Below are 23,199 nucleotides of genomic sequence, written 5' to 3'. Positions count from 1 at the left end.
ACTGGGGGAGCTGCAGCAGGCCAGAGGCTGTCAGAGAGAGAATCTGAAGTGTGGGTGGAATGTGGCTGGTGGGGGAGAGGAAGAATGCCTTTGCCACAGCTGTTTTGCTAGGGTTTGGTGATGAAAACTGTCTGGGGAACTTGCAGAAGTAGATCTGATGGAACTTGTTAACCAGAAAATTGAGAGCACTCTAACATGTGGGAGGGCAGGTGCAGGCATATGCCTCTATGTATTATGTATATGCACTCTATATTCACCACATTTCCCTTTCACGACCTGTCCAGTGATAAACATCAATGAGTGTAATTGTCTTTATTTTTATTTTTCTTCCCTGCACTCTTCCTTACTGTTGGTACTGTTTCTTTCTAGGTTGTGTTGTGTTTTGATCGTGTCTTCTGGGATCCAAGTGTCAATTTGTTTGGCCATGTTGGGAGCACTACTGCAAGCAGAGGAGAGCTTTTCCTCTTTTGGAACCTGTACAAAGGTAGCTGTGGTGCATGTCTGCTTTTGCCAGTGTCAGATCTAGAAAAAAACGCTTTATAAATGCTGTTGGGTGTGATAAGGAGATAGTATTTTTAGGAAGACAAATGGAAGCAGGGAGCAGCGCTGATTGCAGACAGTTCCAGGCAGTGCCTGTTAAATTGCATTACTACCACAGCAGGACTTTGTCTTCAGTAGTTATGGTTTATCTGTAGCTGGTGCTGCCACAGTAGATTGTCAGGAGATCTGTGCAGTAGGTGTACTGGTTTTGTTCCAGCCATTGACCAGACCAAAGCAAAGGTGTGTATAAGGAGCATTATTGAGTTACTTCTTTAGCAGATGACCAGTGGGTTTCCTTCCATTCTGTCATAAGCAGGGCAGGGTTCTCTGTTCACTGAAAAAAATTGCTGTGCAAGGGAAATGCCTTTCTAGACTATTGAATTATTAAAATGTTTGGCAAGATTTTACTGGAGAAATACAAGTAAGGAGCCTTGGATAGCAAGGCTGTTCAAGTGGCTTTTGTGGCTTTAAGATGGCTCTATTATGTAGTTAACAAGTAGGGTCATGGTTTTGGTTTAGATGGAAAGATCATGTCATGTACAAATTAGCTTCACATGCTACATTCTCAGCCTTCCTTTTCATGAAGACAGGCAGAGCAGGTAGAAATGAAACAGAAATGCAGTAAAACCTCATGTTGAAGCACAAGTCAGATGGCTGAAATCAAAAACAACAATTACCATTTCAGTTAATGTGGTCAGACCATGAAACATTGAAACATCATTCCTGATGTTTTTATTTACTTTTTAATAACATCAGTTCTCTTGATAATTCTAAATACTACTAGGGCATATAAAATTCATTTTATTTTTGTTATATTGACATGGTGAAAATTTAGGACTACTTTTGTTGGATTTGTTTAGTCTCTAACTTTGTGCCTTAACTGCAGATCCATGTCTATCCAAGTCCAACCTGTCTGATCGAAATTCAATAATTCAGTTGTTCTTTTTTCTCTCCTACCCCTCCACAGCACCGATTCTGTTGGCCTTGGTAGCAGGAGAAGCAGCAGGGATCATGGAGAATATCAGTGATGATGTCATTGTTGGTCGGTGCCTCGCCATCCTCAAAGGCATCTTTGGCAGCAGCGCTGTGCCCCAGGTCAGTACGGCCCGGGCTGAAGGAGAGGGAAGAGTGCATTGCCAGCACGTGGAGAGTGGGAAAAGGAACACAGTAATATTTTGGAAAGACTTAAGGAATTGCCATCAAAGATTCACCTTAGTACGTGTTGTCATAGAACATGAACGTGGAGTTCCGCCACTAATGTCAGCCCAAGGACTTTGTCCCTTACACTGTTGCAGTTTGCATTGTCTGTATTTGTCACAAACTGTAGAATTTGCACTTTCTCAACAACTGAAGCTCCTGTCTTGTCTCAGCCTAAAGAGACTGTGGTGTCCCGCTGGCGCGCTGACCCCTGGGCCCGGGGATCATACTCCTATGTGGCTGCTGGATCCTCTGGAAACGACTATGATCTGATGGCTCAGCCAATTACTCCAGGACCAGCCATTCCAGGTGCCATACTCCTATGTGGCTGCTGGATCCTCTGGAAACGACTATGATCTGATGGCTCAGCCAATTACTCCAGGACCAGCCATTCCAGGTGCTCCACAGGTGAGAAATTATTTTTACTAAAAGCTCAGAACAAAGTTATTTTTCTGAGAAATTTGCATACATATCTAAACACAAGTTTAGATAACTTGAATCTTATGATGAATTACTAAAACTTGTAAATGAATTTTTTTTTCATTCATTAATTCTGTCATCACAGGTTTTGGTGTCATTTGTTTGCTAAAAAAAAGGGCATTTTTATTCAGAAAGCCAGTTTGGTTATGTCTGAACAGAGTATTTCATATTATATCTGTGTTTGGTACTCCATGTTTTTATTGTCCATCACCATATTTAGGTGAGTTGTAGTGATTTGAAAGAGGGTGAAGGCCAGAGTGAGAAGAACAGGTATCAAAAGGTCTCTTCCAAATTGGGGGCCAACACAATGAAGGCAGGGGTCATCTCCAGATCATGTTGAGAGAATTAAGTTTGAAAGCACTGCCAGGAAAGGCCGTGTGGCTTTGGCTTTATTTGAGTTCTCGTTGTAATGATACAAGTCATTAATACACACAGCTATGAACAAAATGATTCCCTCCAGAATGTAATACATGAACATTTATTTTTCTCCCACTTTCTGTGATTCTGTGGGTAGTTGTTTAAGGTCTCAGTGTAAAGAGAAACTGCTGATTTAAGTGAGTTGTTGAAGTTTTTGTTTGCTTACTCTGCTAGAGTTGGTGTTCCAGGATTAGAAAGTATTCTTCCTAAACACATTTGACTGTAGAGTTGCAGTAACAGCTGGGACATGACCCTCCTCTGCTTCTCTGTCTCTGCAAACATTGCTTATGGAAGAGAGCTTTATTTTCTTGGTAATTTGTACATAACTTGGAATAGAGCCTTATTTTCTTGGTAATTTGTACATAACTTTAACTAATATGGAATAGAGCTTTAAATTCTTGGTAATTTGTACATAAATTTAAATAACTAATACGGAATAGAGCTTTAATTTCTTGATAATTTGTACATAACTAATATGGAATAGAGCTTTAATTTCTTGGTGATTTGTACATAAAATAACTAATACGAAATAGAGCTTTAATTTCTTGGTGATTTGTACATAACTTTAAATAACTAATATGGAATAGAGCTTTAATTTCTTGGTGATTTGTACATAAAATAACTAATATGGAATAGAGCTTTAATTTCTTGGTGATTTGTACGTAACTTAAAATAACTAATATGGAATAGAGCTTTAATTTCTTGGTGATTTGTACATAAAATAACTAATATGGAATAGAGCTTTAATTTCTTGGTAATTTGTACATAACTTAAAATAACTAATAGAGAATAGAGCTTTAAATTCTTGGTAATTTGTACATAACTAATATGGAATAGAGCTTTAATTTCTTGGTAATTTGTACATAACTTAAAATAACTAATAGAGAATAGAGCTTTAAATTCTTGGTAATTTGTACATAACTTAAAATAACCAATATGGAATAGAGCTTTAAATTCTTGCTAATTTGTACATAACTAATATGGAATAGAGCTTTATATTCTTGCTAATTTGTACATAACTTAAAATAACTAATATGGAATAGAGCTTTAAATTCTTGGTAATTTGTACATAACTAATATGGAATAGAGCTTTAATTTCTTGGTGATTTGTACATAACTTAAAATAACCAATATAGAATAGAGCTTTAATTTCTTGGTGATTTGTACATAACTTAAAATAACCAATATAGAATAGAGCTTTAATTTCTTGGTGATTTGTACATAACTAATATGGAATAGAGCTTTAATTTCTTGGTGATTTGTACATAATTTAAAATAATTTAAATTCGGACATCAATAAGGCCTATCCTACATGCACCCCCTTCACTTCAAAGGAGGTTGTGCTGTGATGAGAGGACCTTTAACGCTCCTACAGTGCCATTTGCTGCAGAATCTGATCAAACACGAGCAAACCCCGGTGTGTTGTTTGCCCCGCAGCCCATCCCTCGCCTGTTCTTCGCGGGGGAGCACACCATCCGCAACTACCCGGCCACGGTGCACGGCGCGCTGCTGAGCGGGCTGCGCGAGGCCGGCCGCATCGCCGACCAGTTCCTGGGGGCCATGTACACCCTGCCCCGGCAGCCCACGCCCGGCGTGCCCCCCCAGCAGGCTGCCAGCATGTGAGGGAAGCTGGAGGAGCAGAAGAGGAGCGCGAAGCCCGCGGTGCTGCCGGTGTGGACCCCGCGCTGGAGGAACTCGAGTAGTTTGTAGCGGTGTCTGCTGAGAGGACCCTGAGTCGCTGTACAAGCCTCGTCTGAGAACGGCCTTGCAAAAGCTTGCCAGACCTTTGGCTTGGCAGCCTTTTACAAAATCTTAAGCTGTTTGAAGGGCCAGTGTAAACAGAATCCTTTACTGCAAAGCTGCTAAGGGACTGTGCCTCTGCAGATACTTCTTGGAAGTCAAAATAGCTGGAGGGATTTTTAGGGTGTTCGGGGGTTTTTTCTACCTATGTGTGTATTTACAATTTGGTAATTGCACAAGGGCCTCTAGAAGCTGGTTGCTATGAATACTAGCTTAGTGTAGAATGTATGTAAATTTCTTTGTGTTTTTTTATGGCTTTGTTTTGAAGAGTAATATTTTTGACCAATTCTATTCCTGTCTGGCATTCAAGAATTTGGGGCAACTGTTTGCCTACCAGTAGCAAATCACACCTCTCCAAAATGGTCCATTGGCTGCTGCACCATCTGCATTCTGCTGTAGAGTAACCTGGTACCACTGAGTATGCTGAGCATACTGTTTTATTAAATACTCCTTCCAGTGTCCTGAGGTGAACTCTGTGTGTAGTGCATGGTGCTGTACTGCTGACCGCCTGCTGCAGTACATGAAAGCACTGAATGCCTCCTGGTGTGTCCCAATAAAACATCCCAGAGGAGACAGAAGCGATCATCCCAGGGCCTGTAACTGGAATGCCAGTGCTTGTCCTCTAACCTTAACAGGGAGCAGGAGAACAGGCAGTGCTGGTGGATGAGAGGAACAATAGGACATCCCCAGCCTGGAAATCCCTGCTCTGGGGCTGCTGTCTGATGTAGGGACGTCGGTACAATGCCTTTGCTGTGGCTCTATCTGCCTGGAAAGCTCTGGCACAGGGCTGACTCCTGGTACAGAAACAGGCTGGCTGTGACCCTGTGCCTTAACCTGCAGCGGAGCTGGTGATGCTCTGTGTCCACCTGTGACTCCAGGCTCGTGGCAAACGTCCACTGCTCTAGCACAGGCCATTCTCAGCAATGCCATGTCCAGCTCAGGGAGCCTCAGTGGAGAATGGCTGTGTTCAACCTGCTGTGCTGCCTTTGCACCATCCCTGCCTCAAATGCACCCTGGAATGGGCGTGTGAGATCTGCCTCAACCAAGGCACAAAAAGAAGTGCAAGGTGCTCGGCTCCAGCACCGAGCCACCCCGCAGGGTGCACACACAGACAGACACAGAGACAGACAGACACACAACACACGCGCTCTGCTGCCTCAGTGCCTCTCCCGGGGCAGCAGCACCCCCAGGCAATGGGCACTGCTGTAAACACCACACCACACCATGTAAAAAGAGAAGAGTGTTTATTGGTTATATACTGTAGCACTGACAGTGTTTGAGTCAGGAGACACATGCAGGTACGTGTGTGTTTACATTTGGCATGCAGACTAAGAGCACTGTGTCGCTGGAAGGAGGTGAGCACCATCTGTATCCACTGCATGGGCAGCCTGGGGAGGAAAGCACTGGCTTTCCTCTACTCAGCATGCTGAGACAGGGCAAGTTCTAAGGGTGGAACACTGCTCATAGCTCTATTGGACACAAAGTTTATGTTAGGGGAAAAGGCAATACTGCAACCCTGGAAAATCTGCTTAACTTGGATGAACCTGTGATTATGAAAAGATTTCTTGCATTATTTGTCTTCTAACTAAGCTGCCCCACCCAAATATATGTTCACAAATACAAAAAAATAGATTTATTCTCTTAAAAATACATTCCATGCAGCCTGGAGTGCTGCTTCCCCAAAGCAGGAGCCGGCACTGCACGTGGGACAGCCCAGGAGGATCCTTTGGGCCCTGGGTTCTGACCGTGGGAGGCATCTGCTACCAAGGGCTTCGTGTTCTGTTCACAGCTCAGCCGGCGGGGGCTGGCCTGGAGCCGTGCCCTGATTGCTTCGGCCGTGTGCAGGGGTGGCAGAGATGAGGTCTACTACGTTAGAGATGACACCAATGTGACTATTGCTTCATCTGTAGCTCGGAAATTGCTTGTGTCAAGTGTCTCTTGAAGCACCAAGGCACATGGCTCTGCCCCGTGCTTCCTGCCCTTTTCCCTTGCTGGGGTCCTGTCCACGGGGGCTGCAGTGCACAGCACCAGTGGCCAAGCTGTCGCCCCAGAGCCTCGAGGAGCTGGACAGGCAGCGCTGGGGGCTGCACAGGTGTTTCCAGACGTGAAGGAAGCCATTCCATGAAGCAGTGAGCTGCTGGGCCCTCACACTGGAGCCAGCCCTTCAGGGGAAAGCACTGGCTCTCCAAAAGGGCCCAGCAGCTGAGGTTCCTTGGGAGCAGCAAGCACTGACACACTTCCTCTGTACAGCAAATACATTTACAACTTTGGAATTACCCGAGGGCTCGATGCATAGCCTTGTGCACCATCAAGCCTACTGAAAAGCCGGTTATATTTATATGCTATAATTACAAATACTTCTTCAGTGAGGGCAATATTTACACATATACTCTATTTTACAGCTGTTCAAAAAAAGTGTGCAATTCGAGTAAACACATCGTGTTTCCTGAAGTCATTGCTATAAGATTAATAATACAATCAGCTCCTATTGCACTCATTGACTAGAGGGCATGGCCCCTTTCCATACTAGGTAGGGTTTTCTTCCTCGGATTTAATCTCAGCTGTGGTAAAAACAACCAGTGTGCAGTTACCAAGTGACATCTGTGTCCAGTATTTACAAGCAGTGAGACCGAGTCTAGAGCAGGAGTTCAAGGTATCTGCTGTAAAATATTGAACAAATAATGGAGGCAGCTGGAGAAAGGAGAGACATCATCTGTGAGAAGCACCTGAAGACAGTGCCAGCAGCGCTGTGTTGCTGGGGCAGTAGCTGGGGCTGAGCCAGCTGAGCAGCAGGGTCAAGCCCTCCCGTTGCTTGGGCAATGCCTGGTCCTGGCTGACAGAAGGAGAAAACCCAACAGCTATTGCTGCTGGTGGTTCTTCCCTTGCACTTCAGACACGGGGCTGTGTTCTTGGGGTGAGCAGTGGGGTTGAAAAGCTGATAGGGAAGCAGTTTTGTGGGTAGGCACAGGGAAGCCTGCGTTCACCCCACATGTGGACTCACAGGGAAGCAGAGATTTCCTCGCCACAACTGAAACCACTTCCCTTGGAAGGCTCTTTGGGAGCACCGTGCTAAGCCACATCCATGCCAACAAGGTGAGAAGGAGAAAGCCGGTGGGTGTGTAGGGACGTCCTGTGGTGCGCGGGCCCGTGTCCTGCCGCAGGATGGGGCTGGGACGGTGAGGGAAGGCATTCAGCCACTGCCCAAAGCGATCCTTGTCCTCCTCAGTAGGTCTGTGCTGTCCAGCCGTTGGTACAAGCTGCAGGTCCTGACCTAGGGCACGGGAGCCCCACACCGTGCTGGCTTTCTGGAGGCAGAGCAGCAGTGGCTCTCCCACGGCCACTGCCGCTGGTACAGCTGGAGAGCTGCTCAGCAGCAGGTTTGGGGATGTGCAGACAAGGAGTCCCTGTGACATCTGAAGAGGCAGGGACATGCCCAGATGCCGCCCAGCTGCTCCCAGGGTAAGCAGGCAGGTACAGTATGAGGCATTTGGGCAGCTGAGGCAGCAGGTTTAGTTTGGAGGGGCACGTGAGAAGAAGGGGCAGAGTCAGCAGCAGAGCAGAGCTGGGCACTGGGAAGGGAGCAGGGCAGAGGCAAGGGAAGCTGGGGCTGCTCAGGCAATCCAGCTGGTTCTGGGTGGTGAACCTGGCACACACAGTGCTGAGCAGAGCAGGGTGCTCAGGAAGGATTCAGCCACTGCACAGGACTGTGATACCCACTGCTCTCAGACTGCACAATCCAAAAGGATTTCCAATCCTTCCTGATAAACATGGGGCAGGGGGAGGGAGTAAGAAGTCTGAATTTAGCTTCAGAATTTCACTTTCTTCCATTTTTAGTTTGGAGTTTGAGTTTAAATTTTTTCCCATTATCTCATTTCTACTAGCACTATCATGTCAATGGTAAGAGAGAGCAGTTGATACAATTTATTTTAATATAATTTAAAGATTACTAGAGCTGCCACTCAGAACTAATTTAAAAGCATCTTTTTGTCTTGTTATGCAAGTTGACACATATGTCATCACATGTAAAAGAATAAAATGAAGGGTTAAAAATATACACTTGGGAAAACATCTTTAAAATTCCAAAAAGAAACTTTTTTTTTCAAAAATAATTTTTTCCCTTCCTTCAATCTTTATAAAAAAAATAATCATGTCACTAAAACACATCCCTTTTATATAAATGTTTTCATAGATATTTTGCAACCAGCTCTATTTTTTTTTGATTAATTTTCTTCTCAGAATTGAGGTGTACATTTCCCAGGCCAGGGAGGTGCAGTACAGGCAATCAGATGGCTCTGGTTCCTGCTCCTCCAGAGGTGGGCCATGGGCACAAGTGTGGGGTGCAACTCAGACATGGAAGCTGTTGGGGTGCAGCTCTTCCCACAGCACCTCTGAAACAGATCAAGGACCTTTTCTGTCTGGAGCATTCTCCTTGTCCTGCTGCAGAGAGGGACAGGCAGCCCTGGGGGTGTCAGTGGTGTTGGTGTAGGGGCCAGCCCAGCAGCTGGGCATGGGATGGAAAGGAAGGACTGTCCAAGGCCTGCCGTGAGAGCCAGGTGCAGTCACCTTGCTCAGAGGCTGCCGATGACCTGAGCACCTCCCGGAGCGGTGGGAACGTGTCTGCCCCAAGTGACACCAGCTGCACTCGGTGGCCTGCGGGCACTGGGGACACACAGCTCTGTGTGTGAAGCAGCCTCTGACCATGCCTGGGTCCCAGGCATGGCAGATAGGGGGTGAGGCACAGACCAAAGCTATCATCCATCAGCTTAGGGTCCAATCCAGTTGTCTCCACCCTGTTTTGGGAAGGAACAAGGACATTCTGCTTGTCTGTGAGGAAAAGCACTTGTTTCTTTTTCTCATAGGGCTCAACTGCCTTGCACAAGCCACAGAGCTGTTGCCTGCAGAGTGTAGCACATAAAGCTCCAGATAAATGGTACCCTGGTCCCAGGCAGGAGGAGGTGTCACTGCTGTGTTGGTCTGGCTCAGTGGATGACTCCTTGGTGCAGGATCTCAGCTGGTGATGAGTAGATCATGCAAAGCTTGTTGCAGAGACTGACAGTGATAAGGAACCAACTCCTTCTAAACAACATTTTCTGCTCTCCTTCCCTCTCAATTTGTAAAGTAACCGGTGGGGAACAGTCTCCTCTGGCCTAGAGACTAAGGGTGCTGGAAACACAGATACTGAGGTGACCACTACCCCAGGCAGCAAGGGTGCATCAGGAGAATGCAGACTCTCCATATGAACTGAAAGCTTTCAATTGTGGTGGACAGCTGTCATGGGCCGGTGGATGTAATCACAGGGACACTGCTGGGATCTTGTGTGAATACAAGTGAATACAAAGTTCTCTCTTGTGCAAGGAGTACCATTGTTCAGAGAGGCTAGGTAGTCAGAGTTTCCATATGGAGACAGACCTATCATCCTACAGGGAAGATTAAGATTGCAGGTACAGAGATGAGAAGTGGGAGTCCCCTGAGCAAAGTCTCTGCAGCTGCCTCTTCAGCAATGAAGAAAAAGAATTCACTGGTAAAGCTCCTGTACCTTTCAAATCGCATTGCAAAACTGGTTTCAGGCTAGTTGAAGCCTCTGGAGAGGTTACAAACAGGTGTGATGCCTGTGAGCTTGGTACTATCCTGCCTCTTGCTTCACCGTGGTCACTGAGAAGAAGGGAATGCAGCTCATCTCCGAGATGTCCGGCACGCCCGGGCAGCGCCCTGGAAGAGACAAACCCGCAAGATCACGGACTGCCCACAACCCTGCTGCCCCTGCAGCATTTCTGCTCTGCAGACAAGATTGCTATTGCCCTTGGCAACCATCCCAAATCCCACCAGGATCACAGTCCTTTAGGTGGCAGAGCAGCAGGGGTGTAGCAGCAGAGAAACACTCCGGTAGTAAAGCTGCCAGCCGAAGCAGGGACTCTGCTTTTGTCTCTCCAAATGTCTGTTGCCATCCCTGATTGATTCATGTACCAGAGGATGACTAGGTGCAGTGCCACTTAATTCTTTGAGAACAGTCTTAGCCATAAAGCTTGCCAAAACAAGTTTATAAGAGAAAATACAGCAGCCACTCCACCCCTGGCAAGTGCTAACTTCAGACTTGATTTCTCCTGCAAGAGTGGAGGCTTTTTGGACAACTTCCCTAAGTTAGGTTACTGGGAGGTCAGTTCAGGTATTGGCTTCTTGCCTTGTAACTACCTTCCCTCACATACCTGCTCCTCTCCTTGGAGCTCTGGTGGTGCAGGGGAGTTGGATTCAGGGTCCTGCAGTTCCACCTTGGTGGCTGTCCTTTTCCCCAGAGTGTCAGCCTGGAGGAGGTACTCAGAAGAGCCATACTGCTTCCTTCTGGAACTGGACACAAAATCCTTGCTTTCATCCTGCGCAAAGGAAAACAAAAAGGGTTGGAACCCAAGGTCTGTGAAGGATCTAGAACAGCTCTGGGGTCCTAGTGCCAGGTTTGCAGTGTAAGGTGTGGGCTTGAGTCCTTCTAGCAAGGAGGGACTTAAACCACCAGGCCAGCTCTGCCATGGCCACATTTATGTGCTATTTCATAAAGACCTTTTCTCAAGAACCATCCAATAATTTTAACCCAAGTTATGGGTGCATGGTCACAAAACAGGACAGATCCCCTTGACAAAATTACTGAAGTCCAAAGAAAGATTCATTCTATTTTCTCTCTCCTGTCCAGTTATGGAAGGGAGTGATAGAGAGGGGCTGTGGTGAGAGCCTGGCATCCAGGCATCCACCCAGGGTCAACCACTGCATGTGCCCTGTACATTAGTCCCCAAAGCAGGGGAGAGAAAGGGCAAAAGGCAGCACATCCCTGGATGCTGCCTGGGAGACTTTTCCAGCAGACGCACTTCTACCATCACAGAAGCAATGATGGCTTCCCTTGAAGACAAGCCTACCTTTAGAATTTTGCCAAATGTATGCAGCAGACAGCCCAGCTCCAGTCATTAATGCCAGAGGCATAAGAAAACCATGCATTCATCTGACATTGCTGCTGCTCATCTGCTCCCTGCCTCCAGCACATTTGCACTAATTTTCATCAAACATCACACCACAGGAATACAGACTTCACTCTGTGAAACATGAACCCTAACTCAGTGACTGCTTGAGGTCTTGCACTGCCTCAGGTCTTTAGGGAGCTGGAGAAGGCTGGCTGCCAGCAGCAGAGGGAGCTGGTCCCCAGGCTGCAACACCCACTCATCCATCAGCAGCTCCTGCTCCCTGGGGCTCCCAAAGCAGCGTTGCAAAGAGTCAATACCTCCTGTAGCTTCATTAGAGACATTTGCCCAAATCAGCAATACACAAAGGGAAGGTTGCAATGGAAGAGAGGAAGATAAGATTTTGGCAAAAACAGCACAGAACTCATGTTTCCCACATAAGATTCTCAAGGCAATGTCAGACTGTGGATAGTGGAGCTGGAAAGAGGTGACAGTGATACCTTTGTAGGACAGCTCAGTGCCCAGCCTTTTGCCAGAGAAAATAGCTACATCTTTAACTGAAACACAAATCCCAGCAGAAACAAGCTGCTGTGATATATGAGGCATATTACGAGCCTGAAGATACCCCCCCAAAGGGTTTTTTTCCCAAGGGCATATGCAACAATTTAAGTTGCATACAATTTGCTATATTTAGTACAATTGAGCATCTGCAGTCTTTCAGGTTAATTTCATACTTGCCATTTACAAACTTAAATACACAATCTATGACCAAGAAGTCAGGTTTGTGACTGTGTGGTGCCAAGGGTGATTTTATTGCAAAGTCCAACACAGAGAGAGATCCCAAGCTCAGCTCTGTGTGAACTAACCATGGGGTTGCTCTCCTGACACAGGCAAGGCTGGAAGCCAGCTAATCCTGAATACACTTGGGTTGACCAGGCAGAGATCAGGTTGCTCTGTCAGGTACACCTCAGCTGCTGTGAAGTACACTGCACAGCTGGCAAATTTATCTGACAGCAACCTGGAGAGCACCTGCAGAACACACTGCAGAGCTACACTCAGCTCTGGGTGGGCTGCCAGGAGGAAAACTGAAAAGAAATCCTTGAGTGCCCACTGTTTAGGCTCTGCAAGCAACTACGCATGATCTCAGCTGTAAGCAGAGATTGCTTCAGTTGTGAGAGTCGAGGCTGTGGGCACAGTGAATTGAAACTCCTGGGATAAAGGACACCCTAGGAATGGATCTCACTTCCCAAGCACACAAACTGCTGTTCTGCAGAAGAACAACTTCAATCATATCAGCTCTGCATGGATTCATGAATAAGCAGAACAGATTGCCTGCGACCCACCCTGACCAGGAAGACAATGTATTCTCAGTTTCCAAATGTAGCTGGAAGGCCACCCTGTGCTTTCTAGCACCAGGCAAAAGACTCTCTGCAAAGCAAAGTGCAAATTCTTCTGTGCTTCTCATAGCCAGAGAAGTGGAAGAGAAGATTTGAAAATGTAAAACTCCTTGCCTATCTCCACCAGTCCATCTTAACGCCAAAGTCATTCCGTTATGAACCTATCCCCTCTGCCACCAGCCCTGTCAGGTTATCCAGCTTGCTTCCTCCTGCAGACTGGCAGTACCAGGAGCTGCTCAGAAAAGTGCTAAATGGATAGCAGGGGCAGGAGCTCCAGCACGAACCAGTGTGGGGTTTAATGGCCAGAAGGGCACATGCTGCCAGTGAATTCACTTTCAGTCTGCCAGAGCCTGCAGCTCCAGTGGCAAGCACATCTCAGCAGACCAGCTGTCTGCATGTGTCACTGCTTCGAGGGACTCCCCTCACTGGTACCAGTCAAAGGAACAGGAAAAGAGCACAGCTGTCCTTGTGGCTCTTGCTTCTTTTCAGCTGCAATATTGACACAGAGCAAGAAGAGAGCAGCCTTGTGTTACCAACCACCATCCATCTGTTTAGGGGATGCCCAGGAAGCATTTCCAGACCAGAGTCTGGCTTCATGTGAGGAAACCATGAAGCTCTTACCAAAAAGAGTTCTATCCATCTCTACAGCTGCCATTAGAGCTACAACTCTGCCTCAGGCACAACCCCACTCAAATCTGCTCATTTCCATCATTTTTTCATTGCTACTCCAAATTTAAAATGCCACATAAAGTGACTCTGAAAAGCATACCACATCCTACTTAAGCTGTGACTATGTCTTCTCTGATGCTACTATGTAGTTATTCATATGGCATTACAAGACCCAAGCAGATGGATCTCATTTCAGTAAGGCTAAATCCGGTAATTCACACATGAGAAAGTTGTGGGCGCTGTGAATTGTGAATTCACTGAAGGAAGATAGCAGGAGCTGGTAGAGGCAGCACTTAGGAAATAAGCTGCAAGAATTTCAAATCATGCAGCCTACAACAAACAGGCAACTTGGAAAACCTCATCAGCTGGAAGAGTGCTGAAGAGAGGATACTTACAGGTAGCGTGGTGCGCTGCCAAGCAGCAGCTGCTGTAGGGTCACTTGCATAGCTCCTGCGTGCCAGCAGTTCTGATGCACTTAAGTTACTTTTGGTCCTTCGGGACCCCAGTTCAGGGGCACTCCAAGAATTAGCTGTGGAACTTGTCCTCGATGAAGTCTGCTCCAGGAAATCTGTTTTTGAACTATTCCCTTCCCCTTCTAAAAGGTCCACTGAGGATCTACACAAGTTTGTGGCACTGAAAGTTGCACTTTTCTCCACTTTGGTTTGAGAGTCCTCCAGGGAATGTAGGCCTTGTCTTGTTCTCCAGGAACTTCTGACAGTGACGTGCTTTGTTTCGGATGAACCTGCATCTGACGAGCCATGGCTCTTCCAGCTGATTGTCTCCAAAGGTGTCTCACTGTTCCTCTCTGTGAGTTCAGAAGTCTTTAGCATAATGCTGCTTCTCGAGACCACTGTTTCAGCTTTACTTCTCGGTGCTGCCTCTCCACTTCTGTCTGTCTCAGGTGACTTCAGAGCACTTCTATTAATCGAGACCTCAAAGGGTGAAGGGACATTGTTTGTTATTGATGGTGAAGGCTCATTTGAAGCAACTCTGATGTTGCTGGTGGTAACATGCCTTTCCTTTGCTGCTGTATCTGCAGTGGTCCTTGGAGCTGTTGGCTCAGATGGAAAGATTGTGATGCTGCTTGTCATTTTATTTGTTACCATTTTAAAAGTAGACTTCTGTTTTTCTGACTCTGCCTCTGAAACAGTCCCTCCCATGATTGCCTTCATATCCTTCTCAACAATTGCAGGTTTAATGATGGCTTTTGATCTCAGAGCTTCTCTAGGGCTGAAGGATCTTCTGGATTTCAATCCTCCAGTGCTGGCATCTGATGGTTTTATGCACTTGGTAGAGTCTTCATCATTCACAGTTTTTTTGTCATTTTCAAAAAGTGATGCTCTAAAAACTCCCCTAGAATTGGAGAACTGCTTGGAACTGACTTTCTTTCTTGTCTCAAAATCTGACTGACTGGTTGATTTTTTGCCTCTCCCTGATTCTTCATCTGAATTAAGTTTTTCCTGGTTACTCTGGATGGTTTTGGAGTCAGTTTTTAGACCCATATTTACATAATCTGTTGCTGAGCTCGAAGGCTGCTCGGTGCCTTCTTTATCAAGACCTGTGAGAATCTGCAGAATGTCTTCCTGACTCCTGGAGTGATGGGAACGCTTTGTTAGCGTCGAAAGCTTCACACTTTCGAGTGATGTGTCTGCAGCTTCTTTTTCCTGGGAGATTACTGCCCTTTTAGCCCTCCCCTCTGAGGGCTGTCTGTGTGATGCTGCAAAAGTGCTCGCTGCTTCCACTTTAGAGCCAGCAGAGTCTGAGACTGACACGCTGGAGGACACGTGGTACCTGTATGCCGAGGCTGTGCCATTGGCAGAGGTGTGGTTACCCCTTGGGAGCTGCGTATCCCCCAAGCACTCACTGACTTCAGCCTGACTTGTTTTCAGCTTCTCAGACAAAGAACCTGTTGATTCCCCTTTGCTTGACTTTTCATCCCGTGTGTCAGCACCATTTTGGCAGTTCCCACGAAGCACCTGAGATGGCTTTTCAACCTTGGATCTCAGGCCTGTATCCCCAACAGGTTTGGAAGGTGCTTTCCAAGACTTCTGCTCCTGTGCAGCAGGAGGATATCGGCTGAGGACAGATGGCTGCTCTTTGGATCTTTTCCCCTCATTCTGCATGATGCAGCCTTCCTTCTGACCAGAAGAAATAGTGGAAACTAAAGATTTCTCTTCCAGTCTTCTTGTATCTGTGACAGCAGTGTCTGAAAGGGCAGAGGCACCAGAAGCTTTCCCTGCTTTTCTGTTCATTAGGCTTGGACTGGGCACCCGCTTACCGCTATGGCTGTAGCTGTCATTACTGAGAGAGAAGTCTCTGTTCCGTGCTCTCTCCCGGCGCTGCTGTGGTGAGAGCTCCCTTGGCTTGTGCTTAGCAGCTGTCAAATCTGTCATGACACCTCTGTATTTAGGTCGGTCATGCTTTCCCCTGCTAGAAAAGCTTGTGTCTTCATTTTCAACTTCTCCATTCTCCAGATCTTTCTGTTTCTTTATTTGCATTTTTATTTCTTCTAGCTGACCTATTAAGAGTTTGTTTTTATTCTGCTCACTCAAGTAACTGTCTTGCAGATCATTATTTTTGGCTCTCACTTTTTTAAGTTCTTCTTCTAAAGATTCAAAATGTTTGATCTGAATTTTAAGTTTCTCAATTTCTTGGGTGAGATCTTTCACTTTGTTGTCTTCCTGGTTTTTATTCTTTTGGTTTTCTGATTTATTCCTGGTTTCATTTTCTACGTGTTTCAGGTAATCCACACTTCCCTTCCTCCTGGTCTCTTTAGAAGGCAGTGCAGAAGTCAAGTCATCTTCAATTCTCATATCATTTCTGTCCAGGAGATTGTTGGATGACCTTTCTAGCAAGTTGGATGCATTTCTAGTTTGATCTGCCCTATTTAGTTTATTGTTTTGTTCTAGTTTTTGTGTTAGCTCCTGGATTATTTTTTCATTTTGCTTTTCTCTTTCATTAAAATGTTTTCTTTCCGTGATAAAGCTCAGGGCTAAGGATTTCAGCTTTTCTAGCTCAGCTGTTAAGGTCTGCTCAGTTTTGTCCAGCCTGTCCTCAGATGATTCCAGTTCTTTCACTTTTACTCTAAGTATTTCTAATTCTGTAGATATCTTTTTGGTCAAGTTCTTTTCTTCATTGAGGCTAAGACACAGCTGTGTACAGTCATTCTTGCTCCTGCTGAAGGCCTCCTCCAGCTTCTCCAGCTCTGCCATTCTCCTCTGAAGGAGTTCAATTTCTGACTTCAGATCTCGAGTGAGGCTCTCCTCCTCTTCAAGCTTTTCTTTCATTAATCTGCAAAGCTCTTCAGCCTTCCTAATTTCTTCATCCTTGCCTTCAATCTTCAGCACTCTTTTCCTCAGGGCTTCAATGTCAGCCAGCATGCTGGAGTTGCTGCCTTCTGCCTGGATAACTTTGTCCTGGAGGTCAAGCAGTTCATCCTCTGCTTTCTGCAGATTTTTAGTTGCTTCCTCCAGTTCATCAAGGCGGCGACTAAGGCTCTGCAATTTGAAACGTAGGTGCCGATTTGAGGTTTCCTTGTAACCTGTACATTCTGCCATGATTATTTTATTCCTTTTAGAAAAAAGCTTTTCTTAGTCTGGGTGAATGGCATACACCTTGTGTATTTCCAGTATGTTATTGATCCTTTGAGTGGAGGCAATCTCACCCTGAAAGAAAAAATGCTCAAAATCAATATAAGAGCTCAGAATATAAATATACTCACTGTTTAAGTTAGGCTGTCAATGTTTATATAAACAACTTTTTAATTGAACACATTTCTGAGTACTAAATTAGGTGAAATGAAATTGCAGAGAAGAGCCACAGTCCATTTACTGTGGTTATACAGGGTTTCCAAAAGCAGCCTGTTCCCCATAGCTAAGGGCAGGAAGTGTCCTCCTCTGCTGGTCTGCACAGGTGGTTTGTGCACCACCCGTGGAGCCTCACCCAGTGCTCCACACCCAGTGCAGCTCTCACGTGTGAGATCCCAGGCTGTAGAGGGTCACACCTGTGCAGGACTCAGGTCCCTGTACACAGACATGCCCATGCAGCAGACACCTCTTCCAGTGCTCTTTCCAGCACTGCACCTGTCTCCTGAAGAAACCTCAGTGATGAAGATTCAGGAATTACAAACAGAATTAGAAAAAGGCAAACTCCAGCCACATGGTAACCTCTGAGGATGGGGCAAGTCCCCCATGCTAGCTGGCAGATGGAAGGGACTGGGAGCTGCTGCCATTTGACACTGCCAGTATTTCTGCACATTTCAGGCTGCTCAGCAGAAATCTTCACCTGGGCTGTAGTCACATCCCAAGGACACTCTACCAGCAGAGTTTTAAGTTTCTTCCTCCCATTTCCAAAGGTGTTGTTGCCCTCGGCTGCCACCCACTCACCCACCCAGGAGATGAGCAGTTGCTTATGCCTCTCCTTGCTGCTGCTGAGCATGAGCAGCGATTAGAACACATCAGCACACTGACATACTCAATGTGAACTCTCCCCAGCTCAGCTCAGAGCTGGCAGGGTGTTTTTTAAAGAACCCCTCTGTGCTTTGAGGGAGGAGCAGGAAGGGGCCTCTGGGCAGACCAGAATGGCCACTGGGGGGATCTGAAGTCCCACTCTGGCACTCAGCATTAGCACTGTCCTGTCCTGGGCCTGAGGCACGGCCCAAAGCACGCATGGGCTGCTGCAAACCTGAGTGGAGGTAGGATGACTGCAGCTCTTTGATCTGCACCCTTGCTCAGGCAGTCTGCCTTGGAACAGGATTTGACCTCCAGAATGTTTGTGGACTTCTCCGCAGAGGAAACACGCAGGAGTTTCCTATTGCAGAGCGTCAAGAAGTCATGAGCAGGATTTGGGGAGGAGCCAGTGCCAGTGAGGGAGGCAGCAGCACCCTGGCACACACCCTTGGGCTGGAGGTGATCCATTTCCAGGCAGGCAGGGGTGCCCAGGCTGCACCCACCACGGGGACCCTCTGGGCTGCACACTGGGCACCCTGTGGGACCCATCTCCTGAAGGACCACTGGGGGATTTGTGGGGGAATCACCATCCGACATGGTTGGGCTCAGGCTCTTCCAGCCCCTGAAGGGAGCAACACAAACAGTACCAGGAGAGGAACCCTGGCGTCCTGAGCGCAGCAGTGCACCCAGCCTTGGCCACATGCCTGTCCCCTCCCTTACCACCATGGCCACGTCCTGCTCCTGGACCACCTTCCCTCATGCTGTCCACACACCGTCGAGGCCACTGCAGCTGCCTGCAGGCAGGAAAGGCTGTTCAGACCCCAGCAGAACCCCAGAAGAAGCGTCCTGGAGCAGCACGGGAAAGGCCACAGCGAGGAAAACAAAAGCCTGTCCCTACCAGGCCAAGGAGTGGGAGTTAATGGTTAACCCAGCACCAGCCACCGGCTGGGAAGTGAGAGCAGCCTCCTCCCCAGCCAGCCAGAGCACGATGGAGGCAGACCTGCACAGGCTGGTGGCTGCTGCAGGATGTGGCATTGCTCTGGCACTGCCACAGGGTGCAGACAGGCTGTGGGACATTCACTGAGGTATTCAGAGCTGTACCAGAGATGGCTCTGGAACTTCCCAGAACCTCCCCAGCTGACATGATTTACTGCCAGAGAGGAAAGAGGCTCAATCTAATTAGTTTAATAAAGAGAAGGAGATGTAAAGCAACATCTACAAACAGTAAGATCTACAAACAAAAGGATCTACAACAAATCTCCTAGCTGGAGGAGATTTAACTTCCTTTAACTTCCTGGCATAGCCAGAAGTAACCTCAGTGCCTGGAGACAGAACCAGACCACAGAAATCAGTGCACTACAAATAAAGTGCACATTTATAAGATTGAGGGGAAATGGCCAATATAAAATATCATCTTAGGTAGTGACTGCTTTGAAGTCATGATTTGAGTTAGGGCTTGGACCAGAGAACTCAAGGAGACTTCCAACCTGAACTACTCTGGCTGTTTGTGACTGTTCTTCTCCAGTCTGTCAATGACACCAAAGTATCAGATCAAATGGTACAGGATGCAAACACTGGGACTATTATTAATGCTCATTAATACTGTCAGTGGATATTTAAACAGGAGCTGTTAAATAAATCTGATAAACCTTGCAAAAGTACTGAACCATCTGATATGGATGTATGGATTTCATATTTTTCTCTTTCTCTCTCTTTTGAAAAAGTGAGCAGCTCTCAGCCTACCTCTATCTTACAATTTTTGGAAAAAAACCCCATCAAATACCCAAACCAACAAAAAACCAAAACAAAGCCCCAAAAAACAAACAAACAAAAAAACCCACCCTAAACCATTGAAAACCCACGCACAAACAAAAAACCACAAACAACAACAAAAAAACCCCACCCAAAACTAAACAAACAAAAATCCAAACTGAAACACAAAAAAAACCACAAGAACAGAGGAAGAAAAGAGGATGATAAATTTCATAAATAGCAAGTAAACTATTGCAGTGGCAAATGTAGTAGGGGGAGTTCAGCTTACCAAAGCCATCTCAGTCACCAATAAAATCTGATTAAAGACTCTGGCAGGCTGTATTCCTGGACACACTGAGAAGGCTCAATGGTCAGAGCAGCAGCTGATGTACTCCTGCAGCTCAGGACAGCTCCTCTTGGCTGTACCAGAGGAAATACTGAACAGAAGTACAACAGTAGGGATGACATTGTTTTCTATGTGGTACTGGATTGTATATTTACACACCCGAGACTGATGCATCTCACTTTGCTTAGCTCCAGAGTCTTCTAGATTCAAAGACAAAAAGATGCTCAGCTGTCCTCACCTGACCTTGCCAAGGAAACAGGACTTTCCACAGGAGGAGAACTCTTCTCCCACTGACAACAAAGGGAGCCATGCACATGGCCTGGTATCTGGATGGCAGTTGTCTCCTCCAGGAATGATGCCACTCTTTCTCCAGGGCCATGCCTCAAGAACATGAACTGAAAGTTGAGGAAAGCTTTGGAAAAGCTCAGAAAAGCAGTCAGGTGACTGATTTCATCTCAACAAGGGCAGTCCTACATTAAGCCAAGAGGCACAATACCCTCCCTTCAGATTTGAGTTCTTGAAAGAACATTCTTCAAATGAGACACATAGGAAGCCTGGGGAGCCTCCAACTACCTGTTACTCAAAATATCAAGGCAAAATATGTGGCCAGTAACTACCTACATGAAAAACAGATTTTGTCTGATCTAAAAGGTTCTTTATTAGAGTACATATAGTCAAACCCCAACTTCACACATTTTAACCAATTCAAAGCAGTACCGCAATACCAAAAAGTGCAGTGAATTTACCAGCATTCACTATTTAAATGACTCATTCTGATTCTACTTTCCCCCACAGATTGATCACTGGGTTTTCTGACCTTCCTCAACAAGCATGCATATCTCCTAACTACATCTATATTTAGCATTATCACTTGTCTGCTCCCACTGTTTAAGACCCACTGCCTTTGAGGGCTCTTCTGACTCTGCACAGTTTTGGCTACATCATGTTAAACAGCTGTGAGAATTCAGTGTTCAAGACATTTACTGGAGTCATAACTCTCAATTACCCTTCACATTCTTAAATTTAATTTTTTCTGCACACTCGCTTTTGATCATTATCTAAAATTTTATGAAAATGTTTCTTCAGCAGAATCGTTGGCTTTAACTTCCCCTGGAACTACTTTAACTTGCCTGCACAAATCACATAGTCAGTTCACAGCTGTGAACAGAGGGAAAAAACCTCCAGCTAGAAACATTTGTGTTAGCTAAACACTTTATGAATTGGGAGCTAAGAATCATCTATCTCAGGAACAACAATTAAATTACTGCTAACTGAGACCTACTCACATCATCTCTGCCAGAGTTCCTCAGGCATGCAATGCTAAGGAACATAAGGAACATCTCCAGATGCACAGAAGCATCTCACCCAACACATCACGTTCCTTGCTCTGATTTGGTTGTTGGGATTCCCACAAGCACCCACTGCTCTGGATTTCAGGATGTCCCCAAAACACTCACGTGGGAAAATAACTGTTGGAACCTACAGTGCCCTCTGTTATGCCAAGATAAAAATGCAGCCAGCTGCCACACACGTCTGTCGAGTACTAGGAGACACTGATATCTCTCACAAGCACATTTTGCATTTAATCTTTGGGTTTTTTAATCATTTTGCTTGCACTTTTATATTGATCATGCAACACCCCTCACTGTGACTGGGTGAGCCTGAGCTCCTAGTGCTGGCACTGCTGGTGTGTCACAGCAGCCACCATCACAGCTTATATGATACATTTGGCTTTGCCCAATCCTAAAGATGAATGAGAACTATTAATGGCTTAGTCTGCAATCTATTTTTACTAATTTATTTGTTTGCTCTTGAAATTGCCAGGGTTTCCCATAGACTCTGGAGAGCAGCACTCATCAAAGGCAATAGAAAATCAATAGATGCAAACACAGCTATAATCAGAGAACAGAAAAGCAGTTTGCCTCACTGGTGTTTGAGTCTGTAGGATCCTCTGTGTTGTGAAACCACACAGGCTGAGGTTTGCATTCCTTAGCTGACAGGTGGCCCAGTTTCAGGTGAGGAGCAGAGCAGGGCTATTGTCCATGCTCTTATGGATGGAGCACATATCTGGTACTGGTACTACTCCCTCCCCTTCCCCAAATGCTGGGGTGAACTTAGATCCCCTCTCTTCTATTTTCTGCTAAACTATTACTCAGAATATCCCTGCAAACTGTATTTTTGCACTGGACACAATGCTAGGAGTGTTTGGACACTTATGGGGAAAGGGAGCCTCAGGCAATGCCTCCAGACTATGAATTCAAATTCCATTAGGTGGCTGACAGTTACTTCAGGCATGAGGACAGCTCTGTGGATGTACATCAGCAAAACCTGGGGTAGCAAGGAAGTTTCTCTGAGCAGTCCCCAATGGCCAAGCAGCTCAGGGAGAAGCTGATGAAACTATCCTCCTGTTCTAATGCATACTTTTCCACCTGAAGTATAGGTTAGATGCATTGGTTGGATTCTGCCCCATGTGCACATAGAGAGTTTCAATTAAAAGGTTTCTGGTGTTGCATACGTATGCAAGGGAGTGTGAACATGTCATGCTCACATACAGTAATGCTGCTGATGAATCATGCTTGTATCACAGCTCACCGTGGTGAAAGCATCACTGGGACTTCTCTTCCCTGCCCCAGGGTGAAATGGGCTGGGAGGAGCCCAGCATGTCATTCTTCATTTGTAAAATAAAATTTCTCTGCCATCTATAGAGAAAAAGGACATGGGTGTCACAAATTGCAGCAAATGGCAATACTGTGGCCAGAGCCTTCAATCAGTTAAAAAGAGAAGGAAAGAAAGCTTTTCTTAATAGTTTTTGCCTTTTATGAGTTCTTTCCAGCACCTGGTTCTTGACTTGACACAATGACACACAGTCATGAGAACAGGAGAAAAACACTCAAGAAAAGAAAAAGGGTATAGAACAAGACAGATTGAACAAGAGACAAAGACAAAGACATCAACCCTGCATGCCACCTGCAGGCATCTGACAACCTCCTGGGACAGCTGAGGAGGCAGATCGTGTATTTGCTTACACAGGAAGGGGACAGAGGCTCCCTGACCCCACTGAACACAAAGGTAAAATGACTTTTGGGGATACACTTATTTTGAGGGATGAATTGTCTCAGAAATTGCTGCATCTAGTGGGAGATGAAAATCTAAAACAGAAAAAACTCAGCAATCTGGAAGTGGATTGACTATTGACTAATACAATATCATACTAG

At 46.0% G+C, this 23,199-nt stretch overlaps 2 protein-coding genes across 4 annotated transcripts in view; one reads left to right on the top strand and one right to left on the bottom strand.

Moving 5' to 3' along the window:
* Nucleotides 1-4,879, top strand: part of KDM1A (lysine demethylase 1A) — a 29,904-nt gene extending 25,025 nt beyond the window's left edge. For both annotated transcript variants that reach the window (XM_068172729.1, XM_068172728.1), the window contains 5 exons: nt 370-484; nt 1,508-1,635; nt 1,911-2,046; nt 2,135-2,145; nt 4,072-4,879. In XM_068172729.1, the coding sequence (XP_068028830.1) occupies nt 370-484; nt 1,508-1,635; nt 1,911-2,046; nt 2,135-2,145; nt 4,072-4,257 (576 nt within the window). In that variant the 3' untranslated portion in view covers nt 4,258-4,879. The remainder of the gene's footprint in view (nt 1-369; nt 485-1,507; nt 1,636-1,910; nt 2,047-2,134; nt 2,146-4,071) is intronic.
* Nucleotides 4,880-5,664: 785 nt separating this feature from the next.
* The window catches only part of LUZP1 (leucine zipper protein 1), a 32,477-nt gene continuing 14,942 nt past the window's right edge, over nt 5,665-23,199 (bottom strand). For both annotated transcript variants that reach the window (XM_068172686.1, XM_068172687.1), the window contains exons 2-4: nt 13,834-17,103; nt 10,638-10,802; nt 5,665-10,143 (exon numbers count right to left, since the gene is read on the bottom strand). In XM_068172686.1, coding sequence (XP_068028787.1) covers nt 10,108-10,143; nt 10,638-10,802; nt 13,834-16,995 — 3,363 coding nt within the window. In that variant the 5' untranslated portion in view covers nt 16,996-17,103 and the 3' untranslated portion in view covers nt 5,665-10,107. The remainder of the gene's footprint in view (nt 10,144-10,637; nt 10,803-13,833; nt 17,104-23,199) is intronic.

Source organism: Anomalospiza imberbis, chromosome 25, assembly GCF_031753505.1.
Source record: "Anomalospiza imberbis isolate Cuckoo-Finch-1a 21T00152 chromosome 25, ASM3175350v1, whole genome shotgun sequence".
Lineage (NCBI taxonomy): Eukaryota > Metazoa > Chordata > Aves > Passeriformes > Viduidae > Anomalospiza > Anomalospiza imberbis.
This window is presented reverse-complemented; position numbering and strand designations above follow the sequence as displayed.